This window comes from Vulpes vulpes, chromosome 12 (genome assembly GCF_048418805.1).
Source record: "Vulpes vulpes isolate BD-2025 chromosome 12, VulVul3, whole genome shotgun sequence".
Lineage (NCBI taxonomy): Eukaryota > Metazoa > Chordata > Mammalia > Carnivora > Canidae > Vulpes > Vulpes vulpes.
The window spans coordinates 146,227,882-146,245,375 of record NC_132791.1 but is presented as its reverse complement, the minus strand read 5'-3'; the positions used below and the strand labels follow the sequence as shown (position 1 = coordinate 146,245,375).

Below are 17,494 nucleotides of genomic sequence, written 5' to 3'. Positions count from 1 at the left end.
CCAGGGACCGGCGGGGCGGAGCTCCGGGGGCGGGGCGGGGCGGATCGGGGCGGAGCGGATCGGGGCGGGGCTCTGCCAGGAGGGGCGGGGAGGACCGGGACTGGAGGGGGCGGGGCTCCAGGGGCGGGGCGGGGAGGATCGGGACAGGCGGGGGAGGGGAGGATCGGGGCTGGAGGGGCGGGGCTCTCGGTGGCCGAGCTGGGAGGATCGGGACTGGTGGGGGCGGGGCGGAGCTCCGGGGGGCGGGGCGGGGCGGATCGGGGCGGGGCTCTGCCAGGAGGGGCGGGGAGGACCGGGACTGGAGAGGGCGGGGCTCCAGGGGGCGGGGCTCCAGGGGGCGGGGCGGGGCGGATGGGGCGGGGCTCTCGGTGGCCGAGCTGGGAGGATCGGGACCGGCGGGGGCGGGGCTGCGTGGAGGGGCGGGGCTGCGTGGAGGGGCGGGCCCGGGCCCGGCGGTGCGGGGCTGGGCCGGGTCTGGGCCGGGTCTGGGCGGCAGCCGGGCCGTGGCAGGAAGCCGGAAGCAGCCGCGGCCCCAGCTCGGGAGACATGGCGGGTGTTAAAGGTACACGGGTGGCCCCCCAGCTCGCGGCTCCTGCGGTGGGGTGAGCCTCCGTCCCGGGCCAAGCCTGGAGCTGCGCCTGAGCGCGTGGGCGGGGACCGGCTTCCCCCGGGCCCGCGGCGCTCCCGCGTCTCCCCTGGCCCGCGGGGTGCGGGTGGACCCGCAGGTTGTCACGCCCTCGCCCGGCTGTCTGGGGCCGTCCAGGCGGGGCCGGGAGCAGTGCCTCCCTGGGACGCCGGGCCACCCGGAGCATCACCTCCCGGCTCCTCAGTCCTCGGAGCGGCCCCGCCCCGCCCCGGCCGAGTTTCCGACCGCCTGGGTCTCTCTCCACTTCCTGACAGGTCCACCCTGACGCCTCTCCTCCTCCTTCCTGTAGCTCTGCAGTTTCCCGTTTCCTCCGGAGCAGCCATTGTCTCGAGTCTCCTCGGCCTCGGGGCTCTGAATCCTCCGGGTACTGATCTTTCTTCCAGTTGAGCAGAGTTGACTGCAGGCGACGGAAAGGCCGCAGGAATGCTGTATCTCTCGTAGTTGCGGGGTGCAGGAGAGGTGCAGTGTGACCGCTACGTGAGCGTTTATCTGTGGACAGACAAGGAGGAGTGTCTGTACCGTGTGTGTTTTTTTGACTGGGGCAGTTCAGCAAGGGGATGCCGAGAACACCAGTTCCCTGACTTGCTGGCCTTTAGAGAAAGGGGAGATGAGATGGCAGCGGCGGGAGAGGCTATTGGAAGGTTCCTGTTATTCTGGTGGGAAACCGTTGTATCTCTGATGTTCCTATCTTGGAATTACTGTCCTCTTTGGAGTTTGTACCCAAGAATCTTCCCAGTTAATCAGCATCTGCTCTAAACATGTATAGACTGTATTTGCATGCATGTGCGTGCACTCTGAAATTTATGTGAGTATGTGAGCCGTTAGCCGCAGACACATTTTATCATTATTTATGGCTGACTTTTATATCGGTTTAGTAAATACGATTTACTTGGACATTGTGTTACACGTGTCCGGTTGGACGTTGTGCTACATGTGTCCAGTGTGTAGCGTGTCCCTCTGAAGCCGGTGCAGAAAACAGATGACGTGTCGTATCTCAGCACTGGACTGTGCTGTTTAGGCATGCCCCCCAAAACTATCAAATAATAATAAGGTTATGTGTGAATGTGTTAGAAATCATGATGTGGTAAAAAGGAAAATAGACTATGAAATGGCAAAGGACTAAAGGAAAAGGGAACTGTTTTACAGATAGTTCCCCTTTTGTTGAGGGACTACTGTATGCCTGTGGCTTGGGATAAAAAGATAAAAGCAACTTTGGGGTGACAGAACTGGAAATAATTATATTACTGTTGAAGTCTTCAAGGCGTGCTTAGGTAACAAGAGCAGCAGAGAGATGGTGTTGTGGATTGAATTGAATCCCTCAAGAGATTAATGATCAAGTTCTAAGTCCCCACTACCTGTGAATGTGACCTGATTTGGGAAGAGGGTCTGGCAGATGTTATCAAGTTAAGATGATACTGCATTAGAGTGTGCCCTAATGCAATGACTGGTGTCCTTATAAAAAAAGGAAATTTGCTTGCAGGGCCATAGGGACAACACCATAGGGAAAGAGAGGCCAAAATTGGAATGATGCAGGTAGAAGCCAAGAAGCACCAAAGACTGCCAGTGACCACCAGGAGTTAGGAAAAAGCAAGGAAAGATTCTTGCCTTAGAGCCTTCAGAGGAAGCATGGCCCTGCCCACACCTTGATTAGAGATGTCAAGCCTCCAGAACTGTGAGAAAATAAACTTTGGTGGTTCTAAAGGGTCCATGGTATAGTACACTGTTAACAGCAGCCCCAGGAAACTAACACAAATGGAATTCCTTAACCTTGCTCCTGGGAGAAAAAGGACTGCTTTCACAAAAGAGGCGATTTGCATTGCATCAAATCTAAAAAGATCAGTCAGGTAAAGCCTTACTGAGGATGGAGCAAGGACAGTTTTTGCCAAGTGGAGAGAACATGTTCCCAGAACACTGATAGGCTGTGGAAGCAGCTGTGAAGGGGTGACACCAACTTCATTTATTTGAGAGATCACTGTCTGCTATGTGGATTGGAAGGGTTATGGTTGGAGGCTGGTGTGAGATGGTGAGGGCCTGCACCAGGGCAGTAGCGCAGGGTTCAAGAGAAGAGGGTGGTCATCTCAGTCCTTTAGGGATTCCCTGGATCCTGGAAAGTGCAAGATCGAGATGCCAGCAGGTTCAGGGGCTGATGAATGTCTGCTTCCTGATTCATAGATAGCCATCGTCTTCTCACTGTGCCCTCACGTGGCAGAGGGCAAGAGAGCTCTGGGGTCCCATTGATGAGGGCCCTGATCCCATCCAGGAGGGCCACGCCTTAATGACCTAATCACTCCCAGAAGCTTTACAGACCGTCACATTGCCAGTAGTGTTTAACATCAATCTGATGAGGGGACACACTCATTCAGCCTATAGCAGTAGGTTTGAGTGACATCTGGGAGGAGTCACTTTGCCTTACTGATTTTTCTCGAAGATAGAGTGTGATGATAGTGTTGGTTGTTCTTTCAAGATGGAACTTAAAGGGGAGAAAGTGTGTTTGGAAGGAGAGAGTAAAATGTTTCCGTTTTACAGGTTGCATTCGAGGTCCTTGTTGGCTACCCAAGCAGAGAAGTGCGGAGTGGAGTAGGATGCACAGGCTTGGTTCTTAGGACCTGTTCTGGGCTTGCGGCATCAGATGTGGCTGGACCCTTGTGGTACCAAGGAGTTTGGGGTTGAATGCAATGTGTCAGCAGAAGTGTACAGTGGAAAGAAATGAAGGTGAATTCTTGGTTAGCTCCAACTTCAAAAGATAGCGGAGGATGTGATTTCCTAAAAAATTAAAAAAGAATCAACCGGAGGTACATTTGTGATCAGTATCGCAAAACAGAAAGAAGATACTACGGTTCCTAGCTCTGAAAGGTCTCCAGCAGGAGGGAGTGATATGGATGGTGAGGCACAGCGCAGGGACAACGCCAACTGGGGAATGACCATATGTAGTGAAACAGTGTGTGCAAAGTTACTTTTGTAAGTGTTTCTTTAGAAAGTGACATGTACCACATGGAAAAATATAAAAATTAAAATTGATGGTCCTTCCTTGCCCCCTAATGTCTGTATATTTGCAGATGTTTTTAGAAAGCACCTTAGCATCTTCCTGTAAAGCATCTCCTCAAATCTCTTAAAGTAAAAGGAAATAATCAAAACGTTAATTAAGTTAGTGAATAATTTTGAACATTATGGATTTTTGAGAAGAAAATTTGGCTAAATTGTGTCCTGTGCTTTGGGTTTATACCTTGAGCAAAGAACTTTGCTAAAATGAGCAGATACCTTCATCAGGCAAGATTTATGTATGGAGCACCTCCTTTTGCCAAACACTTCGCATAGATTATCTCCTTTACTTCCCAGAAGCTTCATGAGAAGGTGGCACTGTTATTCCCATTTCACAGTGAGAAATCAGATTGAAAGAGGTTCAATTTCTCTCCAAGGTCACACAACCACTTGGTGGCAGTGTTAAGATTTGAACCCCTGGGGACGCCTGGGTGGCTCAGCAGTTGAGCATCTGCCTTTGGCTCAGGGCATGATCCCCGTCCTGGATTCAAGTCCCATATCGGCTCCGTGCGAGGAGCCTGCTTCTTCCTCTATGTCTCTGCCCCTCTCTGTGTCTCTCATGAATAAATAAAATCTTAAAAAAAAAAAAAGATTTGAACCCCTGTTGGTGACTCAGAGCTTTTTTAACAGCCCTGAATCTTTGTCTCCCACTCAGCAGCATTACAAGAACAAATGCATTCCTACCCCTTCAGAGATTAGTGTTGAACAGAGGCAGGGAATAAATATTTTATTCAGTGGATAGTAGTTGGGAATCATTTTCTATGAAGACATGAAAGCAGTCTTCAAATACTTGAAGTATTGTGGTTGGGGGAGGCAAAATGATCAAAAGGTATATATATTACAGTGAGGCAGTTTGGGATATAATTTAAAGAGGATTTCCAGCATTTGGATACTGTCAGAAGAAAACGATCTGCCTCAGGCAGTAGTGAATTCTCTCCACTGGAGTTGTGCGGACAGGCTGGCTGGTGTCTTGTGATGAATAGATGGAACTCCTATATTAGGGGTTGGGGAATGCTTGAGACTGTTCTCACCTAATGGTTTTAAAGTGGTGGACATAGCTAGTCATTTGCCCGTCAAATGTGACATCAGCTAATAAGTAAATCACTATATTTGCTTAAATTGGGGATCTTTTCTTTAACTGAATGTTTTTATTGAGATACAAATCACATGCCAGGGGTGCCTGGGTGGCTCAGTCGGTTAAGCGGTTAAGTGTCTGCCTTTGGCTCAGGTCATGATCTCAGGGTCCTGGGATCGAATGTCTGCATCATCTGAGCTCCATGCTCAGTAAGGAACCTGCTTCTCCCTCTCCCTATGCCCCTTTCCCCTGCTTGTGTGCTCACTTGCTCTCTCGCTGTCAATTAAATAAATAGAATCTTTTTAAAAAAAATCATGTACCATAAAACTAACCCTTTTATTTATTTATTTTTTTTAAGATTTTATTTATTCATGAGAGACACAGGCAGAAGGAGAAGCAGGCTCCCTGTGCGGGACTTGATCTCAGGACCCCGAGATCACGACCTGAGCCAAAGGCAGACAGACACTCAACCACTGAGCCACCCAGGGGTCCCCAAACTAGCCCTTTTAAAGTGCAAAAATCTGTGGTTTTTAGTATATTCACAAGGTTGTGCAACTGTCACTACTAGTTAATGCCAGAACATTTTATCACCTGAAGGAGAAAAACTCCATACCCATTAGGAGGAACTCCCCATTCCTCCTCTCCTCCTCCAAGTCTCAGGCCACCATTGATCTGGGACCTTTAATTCTGGGTTTTTGTTTTTCACAGCTCTTGTGGCATTATCCTTCAGTGGGGCTATTGGGCTGACTTTCCTCATGCTGGGATGTGCCTTAGAGGATTATGGGTAAGTTATCATCTCAAAAACAACTATTCTCGTTTTTTGTGCCTTTGTCACCATTAGTTTGGGTGTTAGCAAGTTTGTTCAGTGTAGCACTGAGCTTTCACCAATGAGTTAGTGAAGTCCAGATGCCCTCACAGGTCAGTTGGATTTGTGCAGAGAAAAGCTTTTTGTAAACTTGATGTATTCGTTTAATAAGCATCTACTGAGCACCTACTCTGGACCCACTGGGGATACAATAATGAAGACACAGTCCTGTCCTCAAGGAGCTTATGGTTCTAGGGTTCTAGTTGTACCTGAGAGGTAGGCAGGTGACGGTCCAGTCTGGAGGATGAGAGCTGCAGTGGAGTCAAGTGTACAGTACACCGAGAGCTTTGAGAAGGCAGGTTTGAGTCTCTCTGGAAGAGTCAGGAAGGGCTGCAGAGAAGCAGTGCTCTTTAAGCTGAGACGTGGTGCCTGTATTAGGGTTTGTGGGGCTGATGAGTTAGGGAAGGACATTCCAGGCAGTAGGAACCTTCAAAAAGATTTATTTGGCAGCTGTTGGTTGAGTGCCTACCGCATGCCAGCCACCATTATGAGAATTAAGGAATCTGAGAACCAGGTCCTGCTCTCTTAGAGTGTGTATTTCAGCGTGGGGAGCACAGACAATAAACAAATATAAAAAAAAAACCATCCATTCTATCAGTGGTAGAAATGTTATGAAAGATAAAGGGCCCAGAGGTCCGGGAGAGGGTGATCAGGGCAGGCCTTTCTGAGAGGGTGACATGTGAGCAGAAACGTAAAGAAGAAAAAGAAGCAGGACATATAATTAACTGGGGAAAGATGACTTCGGGCAGTAGGAAGGTCATATGCTGAGGCTCACATACATGAAAGTATATGGACTGTTCAGGAAACCACTCAGGGTTCGTTATGGTGGGGCATAGAGGGTAGCTGGGATGGGCAGAAGAAGGGTTGGTCAAGGATGTAGAGTTCATCCTTAGGGCACTGTATGCCTTGTAAAGGAGATGAGATTTTATACTTCAGGCAATAGGAGCTGGAGAAATAGCTTGAAAATATGTTTAGAGGATGAGGGGGTTTAGGTTTTCAGGTCAGTCTGGCCAGAATGTTAGTGTGGATAGCAAGGTACTGAGAGTATAGTCAGGGTGAGTAGTAGGGCACTACCATCATAAATCAAGCAAAATGTAGGGCTGTGGCAAGAGCAGTAGAAAGGAAGGAGAGAAATCCTGGTGGCAGAACTAATAGGTTTTGTTAACTGACGTCAGGGTTCAGCAAGGGGAAAAGGTTCTGGGATGCTTCCGGGTGATTGGCTAGAGCAACTTACTGCATGGAAGATGATGGAACTAACTTAGACCAACTGGAGCCAGTCATTAAGACATTGATGAGTTTAAGTCCTCATCCCAGTCCCAGCCAGCTATCACAGAAATTGTCTAAACACAAGAGGGAGCCCTGCAGTTATAAGCAATACTCATATTTGTCCGGAGCTTTTGCAGCTGTACGGGAGTCTAGCATTAAGGGTATAAGCTATCCTCATTTCTAGCTGGGGACCCAGAGCCCAGAGAGGTTAAAGACTTAACCCAAATCACACAGCTTTAAGTGATTCATGTTTAAATTGGACTTGTTCTGAATCTCGACCATTTTTCTGTAACCAACTCTGAATCCAGGTGTTATAATTCTCTGTGGTCTCTATAAGGTTAAAAAGAACAACCCCCCCCCCCAAAAAAAAAACCCAGAAAATGATCCATTACTACTACAACAAAGATATTAGTTTTATGTCATAACAATGGTGATCGATGATTATCATCCTCATTAGGAGTCAGCATACTGGCACACGGGCCAAACATACCCTGATGCATGTTTTTGTAGTTAATGCTTTATAGGAACACAGCCATGCTCATTTAGGTACTATCTTCGGCTACTTTTATACTACTGGGACAGAGTAGTTGAGACAGAGAACTTGTGGCTTGCAAGGTCTTAAGTATTTACTATTTGGTCTTTGCAGAAAAAGCTTGCCAATCTCTGGCCTACATGTTTTCCAAATAGTATATATTTAATATTTAAATTTTGTGTATAAGCAGGGTTGCTTCTCTATTAGCAGTTCTTGAATATTGGTGGCTTATTGTGAATGGAAATGTAGTCTCCTAGATTTTTTGTTTTTGCTTTTTAAAGATTTTATTTATTCATGAGAGACACACAGAGGCAGAGACATAGGCAGAGGGAGAAGCAGGCTCCCTGTGCGGAGCCCAATGCTGGACTTGATCCCAGAACCCTGCTCATGACCTGAACCGAGGCAGACCCTCAACTGCTGGGCCACCCAGATGCCCCTCCTAGATTGCTTTACAGACAACTCTCACTGTATTTTAGGAAGAATTTAGAGCTCCTGGCTGTGGGCATGTTGGTCATAGCTGGATCTATTCCAGACCTCTTCCCCTCTCTGTATCTCTGTTTCCTCAGTGGTAAAATAAAGACTTCAAACTAGAGAATCTCTAAAAGTCCCTTCACCAGGATTGGGTGATTTTTTTTTTTTTAATTTTTATTTATTTATGATAGTCACACAGAGAGAGAGAGAGAGAGAGATGCAGAGACACAGGCAGAGGGAGAAGCAGGCTCCATGCACCGGGAGCCCGACGTGGGATTCGATCCCGGGTCTCCAGGATCACGCCCTGGGCCAAAGGCAGGCGCCAAACCGCTGCGCCACCCAGGGATCCCATGGATTGGGTGATTTTTGAAACACACAACAATCCCTATAGTTTGAAATTAGGAGTTAGAATTCAGTGTTTACATCCTGAGTCCTCTTGATGAAGGGCCTTTTCTGTTCTTGCTTTTTGGTTATTACCATCCTGCACTCCTAGATCTGTGGCTGAAATAAACTTTCATCACATTATAGCTTTGCCACAACTTCTGCTTAATGGTGCTAGCTATCAGGGTGGATCTGTGTTGTGGTGACATATATTACTGTGATGTGGATATATAAAAATGAGTAGAGACTATGCTTTTTTCCTCCCTCAAGAAATGAAGCATAATAACTACCTGATAAAGATAAATATTTTTGAAGTAGTTATAGAGAAAATGTAATTGAAAAGCAGATGGCAATTTTTAATAAATGTAAAACATTAAAATTTGCATTACAGTATTGTTACCTCTTATAATAAAGGTTATCTAAAATTTTTGCTAGTAAGCATCTTTATTTTTATGACTTCGTAAAATTCATTCCGTTAATTCAGTAAGTATCAGTGGAATACCTCATTCTAGGCCATGGAGATAAATGGTAATTGATTAAGACAGATAAGATTCTTGTTCTCATAACAAGGAAATATCAAATAGGGATAAGTGTTGTGTAAAAAAAGCTAAGAGAATGATGTGCTTAAGGATAACTTGAAGTATTTAAAATGGGTGGTCAAAATAAAATAAAATAAAATAAAATAAAATGAGTGGTCAGTTGTATTTCACTTAGTGTGATAGCCTCTATGTCCATCCATGTTGTCACAAATGCAAGATCTCATTCTTTTTTATGGCTGAGTAATATTCTAATGTGTATGTATATATATATATATATACACTAATGTGTATATATATATATATGTATACACACACACACACACATATATATACACATATATTCTTTGTCCCTCCATCTGTTGATGGACTCGAGTTATTTCCATATTCCATATCCTGGCTATTATAAATAATGCTGCAGTGAACATAGGCATGCATATATCTTTTTCAAATTAGTGGGGTTTTTTGTTTTCTTTAGGTAAATACCCAGTAGTGGAATTACTGGATCATATGATAACTCTAATTTTTTTGAGGAATGTCTATACCATTTTCCACAGTGGTTACACCAATTTGCATTCACACCAACAGTGTACAGGGGTTCCCTTTTCTCCACATCCTAGCCAACACTTGTTGTATCGTGCCTTTTTGATACTAGCCATTCTGACAGGTGTGAGATAATATCTCATTGTGGTTTTGGTTTGTGTTTCCCTGATGTTGAGTGTTGTTGAGCATCTTTTCATGTGTCTGTTGGCCATCTGTATTTCTTCTTTGGAAAAATATCTGTTCAGGTCCTCAGCCTTTTTTATTTTTATTTTTTTAAAGATTTTATTTATTTATTCATGCGAGACACAGAAAGAGAGAGAGAGAGGCAGAGACATAGGCAGAGGGAGAAGCAGGCTCCATGCAGGGAGCTCCATGTGGGACTCGATCCTGGGACTCCAGGATCATGACCTGAGCCGAAGGTAGATGTTTAACCACTAAGCCACCCAGGTGTCCCCCTCTGCCTTTTCAAAATTGGGTTATTTGGGGGGGTTTCTTGGTGTTGAGTTGTAGAAGTTCCTTGTATATTTGGGATATTAATATCTTACTGGATATACTACTTGAAAATACCTTCTCCCATTCAGTAGGTTGCCTTTTCATTTTATTAATGGTTTCCTTCACTGTGCAAAAGCTTTTTATCTTACTGTCATCCCAGTAGTTTAATTTTGCTTTTGTTTCCCTTGCCTGAGGAGACATATCTAGGAAAATGTTCCTAAGGCTGATGTCAGATATTGCCTGTGTTTTCTTCTAGGAGTTTTATGGTTTCAGGTCTCCCTTTTAGGTCTGTAATCCATTTTGAGTTTATTTTTATACATGATGTAAGAAAGTGGTCCAGTTTCATTCATTTGCATGTAACTATTCAGTTACCATTTTTTGAAGAGGCCAAATTGATGGCTGGGTTGGGAGATGGAGGGATGTGCAAAATGGGTGAAGGGCAGTGAGAGATGCAGGCTTCCAGGTATGGAATGAGTAAGTCACGGGGTTGAAACACACAGCACAGGGAATGAAGTCAATGGCATCATAATCGCAATGTATTTGGACATATATGGTAGCTACACTTTTGAACATAGCATTTTGTAAAGAGTTGTTGAATCACTGTGTTGTACACCTGAAAACTAATGTAATGTTATGTGTGAACTATATTTCAGTTAAAACGTAAATAAATAAATGAAATTGAATGGTCAGGGAAAGCCACTTGTAGAAGGAGACCTCTCAGTTTAGATTACATAAGAAAGAGCCAGTCAATGAGAAGAGGGGGAATGGTGCATTCCAAGCAGAGGGCATGGTTAGTGCAGAGGCCTTAAGACAGGGATGAGCTCGGGAGTGTTTAAAGAATAGAAAAAAGGCTGGTATGGCTACTGACTGAGTGAATGAAGAGAAGATGGCACAAAATGAATGGAAGACGCTGACAGATCATATAAGGCTTTGTAGGCCAGAGCAAAGAATCTGGGTTTTTCTGAGCCATCAAAGGGTTTCCAACATGCATACACTCAAAAGATCTCTATTGAATTAACGTGTGCAAGAACACTGTACGGTGTTCTGTAAGGAAAACAAAGATGACTAAGCTTGTCTTTAAGAAATTACAGCTCAGTAATAACAGAAAACAGTAAAGATTCTAGATTACACATCTTGTAGTTGTTTTTTGTAACACGATGTAAACTATCTACATATTAATGGACTAGTAGCTTATAATCATTACATCTTATTGGTTCCTGATATAAATCATCTCATGTATGAATATTGACAATTAAATTAATGACTTTGACCTAGACATCAAAGATAATTCTGACTTTGAAATGCAGTGTGTCTTTAAAATGTAACCATAACTTTTCTTTTTGGGTTTCTTCTGGGTCCACCTGACAGCGTTTACTGGCCTCTGTTTGTCCTGATATTTCACGCCATCTCTCCCATTCCCCATTTCATTGCCAAAAGAGCAACATATGACTCTGACGCAACAAGTAGTGCCTGTCGGGAGCTGGCATATTTTTTCACTACTGGAATTGTTGTTTCTGCCTTTGGATTTCCTGTTATTCTTGCCCGTGTGTCTGTGGTAAGTTTTGTTTTCTATTGTTTTGCCTCGTTGTTGCTGAGTGTTCTTCAAAGGCCTGTGTCCAGAACATCAATTTCATTTCCATTGCTTAGGCTTGATACTCAAATCCAAGTGTGTTTTTAGTTTCTCTTTTCCATTTTAGATCTCCCTATCGGTGTCTTGGCCATGTTTTCAGAATGCTTTCTTTGTCTCTCTATAACTTTTAGCCAGACCATGTGATTTCTTGCTTTTTCAACTTTAAGCTGTTTTCTGGAATTGTGCTTAAATCCTTGCCTCCTAGAGCAATCCATGGAGATTATGGTAGTAATGCTCTTTTGGTTCCAAAGTAAACATCACATCAGATTATTCTCCTGCAAATAGGATCATGGACACAATTTTCAACCCAATACAGTGGTCGTATTTTGAGGAACAACTACCTGGCCAATAGAAATACAATGAATAAGATGCCATCTTCACATCTATTATAAAATTTTTCCTTTTGTTTCCAAAACACATATCATGGGTATAGTTTATTCACTTCTTTGACGTTCACTGTCTTTCATACTACTTGCTTTTATTCCCCCTAACTACATACTGTTTCAGTTTCATGAAACTCTTATTTGGGGCATTGGATATCTTACTTGTGGCATTGAATCTTTGGAACATCTGCTATTTGTAAGATACCAGGAATAAGAGCCAGATACTGTCTCTGTTCCAGAGAGCACAGAAACTAGCCTGATGGGTAAGTACACTATAAATGTATTATGTGTGATAATTGAAACATGATTACAACACCATAGGAGCACCAGGAAGAAAGACATTCCAACTGGCATTTGATGTAGGCCCCTAAGGATAAATAAGGTTTTGATTAAAGTAGGGAAGACTGTTATATGGAATGGCACCCAAGTGTGAAAATGCAGTATGTGGTATTTCAGTGTGTGGAGCCAAAAGGATGTGGTTGAGATGGAGGCTAGAAAGGTTGATGAAGTCCAGTTGGGCAGGCTCTTGAATGCCATGCCAGCTTGAACTCTGTCTAGATAATTTGAGAAGCATTTGAAGGTTTTTGAATGCAAAATCATCATGACCTTATTCTTCTTGTGCCTTACACTAGTACTTCTTATGTTTGACTGTAAGGATTTTTGTTTTATGCATCATGTTTCATGAAGAAACTTTTTTTTTTAAAGATTTTATTTTTTCGGGATCCCTGGGTGGCGCAGCGGTTTAGCGCCTGCCTTTGGCCCAGGGCGCGATCCTGGAGACCCGGGATCGAGTCCCACGTCGGGCTCCCGGTGCATGGAGCCTGCTTCTCCCTCTGCCTGTGTCTCTGCCTCTCTCTCTCACTGTGTGCCTATCATAAATAAAAAAAAAATTAAAAAAAAAAAAAGATTTTATTTTTTCATGAGAGACACACAGAGAGAGTCAGAGACATAGGCAGAGGGAGAAGCAGGCTCCCCGCAGGAAGCCCAATGTAGGAATCAGTCCCAGACCCCGGGATGACCCCCTGAGCCAAAGGCAGATGCCCAGCCCCTGAGCCACCCAGGCGTCCCTCATGAAGAAACTTTCATTGATGTTCTCTTTCTACTGGTTAAGTTAAAACAAAAAATGCCCGCTAGAGGGTACTCTCATCCCCTACTCTGCCCCTGTAGAAGGATCTGCCAAGCTGGAAAGCCGTTTTCATTTGTATGCAGATTATTATTTAAAGCTTTAAAAAGAAACAGACCAATCCATAACTCTTCAATTCCTATTCTCCTGAAAGAAGGCAATGTGTATAGAACTTTTAGTACCCAATATTATAATTGGACCCTTTATATTCTGGCTGCTTGTATTTTACTTAAGGCAATCATCATCTACTGAAAACAAGTTGAGAAATACGTCTAATGGGGAAAATGATAAGGATGATACAGACTTAATTATCTAGCATCACGAAGTAATTAGGCTAATTACTGAATAATTCACTGTCTCCTGCCTGTTATATTATTAAGCCTTTTAGCAGTTTTATGTAAGATTTCATTGCATGACTCTAATGCAGAAAATAACGAGATTTTCAAAGAGTACAATATGAAGAAAGTAAAGATTTAATTCTTTTTTTTGTGTTTCAGATCAAATGGGGAGCCTGTGGCCTTGTGCTGGCAGGCAATGCAGTCATTTTCCTTACAATTCAAGGTTTTTTCCTTGTATTTGGAAGAGGAGATGATTTTAGCTGGGAGCAGTGGTAGCACTTTATTCTGATAAAATGCATTTTATTTCTTAGAAGTCATACTATATGTACTTGTGTGTGCATGTGGCCTTTTACTATGAAATATCATACGCTGTTTTTTTTTTTATACCTTTATCATGTTCACTGTAAGGACTGCATGAGAAAAAGTTTTATTTCCAGCAAATAGACCTCTCCATTTCCTCAAGCTGAATTATGTTATTTGTTGGCTGTTCATAGGGTCATGGTGCTCTCAGATACTAACATGGTCTTGTAGACAGCTGCTCACTTATGCCGTGTACCTTTTGCCGGGGGATGCACTTGGGTAGGCAGATAACACCGGAGCAAGTGTCCATTCTGCCCAGGACTTCCAAGGTGTACTTGTTGCCCAGAGAGACAGATGTGGCTCCCTCTTTGTGTTGTAGATCCTTGGCGCGCAAAGTGTGGTCTGCACAGCACCCACCTCACCGGCCAGTAGGTACAGACTCAGAGGCCCCACCATGGACCTAGTGCATTTTGGATGAGACCCCAAGTGAATAATTATATGCACATTAAAGTTTGATAAGTGCTGTCATAGAGGAATGAGCATCACATCTAGCGTCCCTGTCTTCCCTTTGGCTCACCCACTTAACCTCTCTGGGCATGAGCTGCTCATTTGTAAAAATGGATTCACCTGCCTTTGTGTTGATGCCTAGTTCAGAGGCCCTTTGGTGTTTGCGAAATGCCCAAATCTATAATCTTGTTCCTCACATTGTGGAATTGTTCTCAGTAGGGAGGCACTGTGTCTTCATACTGTCTGAGAGGCAGCGGCTGTGTGCATAGTGCTGGGGGAACAGAATCACCCCAGAGCCCCCCTGGGGTGCACAGAGGGAGGCCAGGCTGGAAGCAGCCCCTGCTCTAGCATGGTGGGCAAGAGAGGATAAATAATAACTGCTTAATTTCCCTTTATAATCAAACACTTCTCCCCAGCTTCTTCTCTGTGATGCTCTCCATCTCCACCCCACCAAATACACACACTCCTCGCAGTTCTGTGTTGCCCTTACTTCCTTACGGCTCTGGCTTTTCCAAGGTAGGAGGCAGAGGGCTAGCTGCTTAACTTTATCCACATGTTGATGTACTTACTGTCCTTCATGCCTTGTAGGTCTTTTTCTATGTATATATAAAACACCTTAAGCCACTTTTAAATGAACCATTGGGAACACGTGTCATGCTGGGTCCTGTAATCAATTTTTCTAGCTCAACTTCTTGTTCAAGATCTATTGAGAAAGGGAAATATGGGAACTAGAACCACTTGGTGAGACCTGTAATGACATCAAAACACTGAAATTGTGAAGTTTGGAATCTGAGGAACTGGCATATATTTTCATATTCTGGAATGATCCGGGACCAGGAGAAGAGAACAGTGATAACTAAAAGGACAACGTGCAGTTATATTTTGTCCTTGTGCATGATTTTATGTTTTCAAAGATCTGTGTACATACAGAATTATTGATTTTGTTTCTGATATTTATACTAGAAAAATTATATAGACACTTTATAATTTTAACCAGCATTTTTAATAACACTTGCACTTATTTTATTGTAATAAATTTCTCTTTTAACACAAAAGAAAGTTTAATTTCAAAAGTCTTTATTCTGATGTAGCCTTGCATAAAAGATAAAAAGTGAGAATTTCTTGGCATTCAAAATGGGCAGTTTGAGCAATAATCTATCCGGCCTTATATAGTAATAGCAATAAATTTTAAGATACCGTGTGAATGTCTAGTTGGCTTGTAATAGTATTTCTTTTCCTAACATGGAAATAGTGTTTAATTTATACTCCTCTTTTGCAAAAGTATCTTTGTTACTTATACATATTTCAGAAAACCAGGTAGCCTTAATATGTAGCCTTAAAGCATTGCCTCTGATTGTATTTCCAGAATGATATAAAGTACTTGCATAGAGAATATTTGTAACTATTCCCTAATAATAGAAGGGTTGGTTGAAGTGATATATTGTTGAATTTGCTCTTTGTCTGAAAACGAACATTTATTCTTAGTGGTTAACTGTCAACTGAGTAATAAGTGTCAGCAGGAAGCAATGCTGTGTATGAACGTACAAAAGTTTCCTTTTGATGACACAAGTATTGGAATTTGTTTTTTCCTTTATAAAAGGTTCATTTTTCCCCCCTGTATACCTTAGAAAATATTTTGGAGATGCAGAGCACATTGATTACATTCTAAAACTGAGAATACACATAATGAATTGCTCTTATGAGTAAGTCAGTCATCTTATGCAGGGATTCTCTATCATACTCCAAACAACTGACTTATAGGTGGGCTTTGAAACACTTCGCCACAGAAAATGGGAGATTGGTGATCCCAGGCCAAGCCTTCTGAGATGTAGTGGACTTACAATGCTCAGGAAACCTGCCTGAGTTTCCAGTTTTAGAAACACGGTAGCACGAACAAGGTGGAGAAAGGAAAGTAAATCTCTACCTCTTTTCCTAAGAACAAAGATCTTTATTCAATTTTCGCAGCACTTCCCATCCCCTAACGCCCTTGGGGTCCAGGTACATTCCTGAGTTTTTTTGGTCTCCTCTCCTGATGTGGGACCTTCCTTCCAGCCTGCCTCACTTCCTGGGTTCCTCTTATGCCCAGATTACCCACCTCCCTGCTCCTACCCAGTCAGTTTTCTTAGTGTCGCTGATACGGTGCATTGCTGATCAGACTCCTCCCCAGAAAGAAAGGCTGACTTGTGATCATCTCCCGACCTCCCTGGAACTCTTTTTTTTTTTTTTTTTTTAAATTTATTAATGAGAGACAGAGAGAGGCAGAGACATAGGCAGAGGGAGAAGCAGGCTCCCTATGGGGAGCCCAATGTGGGACTCAATCCGGGGACTCCAGGATCACTCCCTGAGCCAAAGGCAGCCGCCCAACTGCTGAGCCACCCAGGTGTCCCTCCCCTGGAACTCTTACCAGTGCCCACAACATCGAGCAGTTCCCAAGCTGAGCTGCAACTGCATTTTCACAAGGTAGTGCCTGGGAACCCAGTGGCTTATTCACAGAAAATGCCAGTGTTTCAAAGTGAAATGGAAAAAGCATTCCGGCAGTTTATAGAAGAATAATAATATTTGGGTTAGGGGCAACCGTCTCATCTCTGATCCCTTCCTCCGGGTGAGTTCTCAGCTGGTTGCACTTTTTCATGGTGGTTTCTTTTCCTCCACTTACAGACCCACAGATTCTCCTTACAGTCCTCAAAAAATTTTTACCTCTGAGCTATTCCCCTGACGAAGACTCAAGAGGCTGAAATGTTTTATTAAGTTAATAACATTTCTTATACTCCCAGGGAAATGCTTAGATGTCACAGAAATGAGCCCCTTTTGCAGAAAAGTCCAATTTTGCACCATAATTTAACCAGATTTTTATGAGGATACTAGCATTTTCCAAGCAGAGTAATTAGTCCACAATGGGGAACTGTTATTTTTGTAAGTGGATATAGGTTGTGTGTTTTAATTTTTTTTCCCTAATCTGCCTCATGAAGTCCCTTATTTGCAAAAATCCCAGTGCATAATAGCTCATGAATTATAATCTGTTTTGTAAGTGGCCATGCTACCGGAACAATCAGTGGTACCCCAAACATGATGTGAAGGATCTCTAAGAGTGCTTTAGAATGAATTATATATGTATGATAAGGATGATTACTTTTTCAATAAAACTTGTCATTTATACTTTAACAAACACTCTTCTTGTATGTTATTAAAGTGTTTAATTTGGGCAGATTAATTTTCCTAGTCTTTTTGTTTGGATAATCTTAATGTGAACGTGACTAGTTTTGAGCCAACACTTACTGTGATAAAAGAGAAGCAGGACAGGGATATGTGCATTCTGGAAGGGATCCAGTTGCTAATTAGAGCTTTGCTGAGGCTAACACTCCTGTGG

The 17,494-nt window shown here is 43.4% G+C and overlaps 1 protein-coding gene across 4 annotated transcripts; it reads left to right on the top strand.

The window, feature by feature from the left end:
* Positions 1-444: 444 nt before the first annotated feature.
* On the top strand, positions 445-17,293 carry LEPROT (leptin receptor overlapping transcript). Of its 4 annotated transcripts, XM_072730682.1 has the most exons (5): positions 452-562; positions 936-1,010; positions 5,469-5,544; positions 11,215-11,401; positions 13,480-17,293. In XM_072730682.1, the coding sequence occupies exons 1-5, from the start codon at positions 547-549 to the stop codon at positions 13,594-13,596; spliced, it is 471 nt and encodes a 156-aa protein (XP_072586783.1). In that variant the 5' UTR covers positions 452-546; the 3' UTR covers positions 13,597-17,293. The 4 variants fall into 4 exon arrangements, with proteins under 4 accessions (XP_025838988.1, XP_072586783.1, XP_025838986.1 ...); XM_025983203.2 differs by lacking the exon at positions 936-1,010 and having other exon boundaries at positions 445-562; XM_025983201.2 differs by lacking the exon at positions 452-562 and having other exon boundaries at positions 950-1,302.
* Positions 17,294-17,494: the final 201 nt, after the last annotated feature.

Coding starts and splice junctions, on each gene's coding strand:
- LEPROT (XM_072730682.1), top strand. Junction 1,011..5,468: donor CGGGGCTCTGAATCCTCCGG/GTACTGATCTTT, acceptor TGTTTTTCACAG/CTCTTGTGGCATTATCCTTC. Junction 5,545..11,214: donor TGTGCCTTAGAGGATTATGG/GTAAGTTATCAT, acceptor TCCACCTGACAG/CGTTTACTGGCCTCTGTTTG.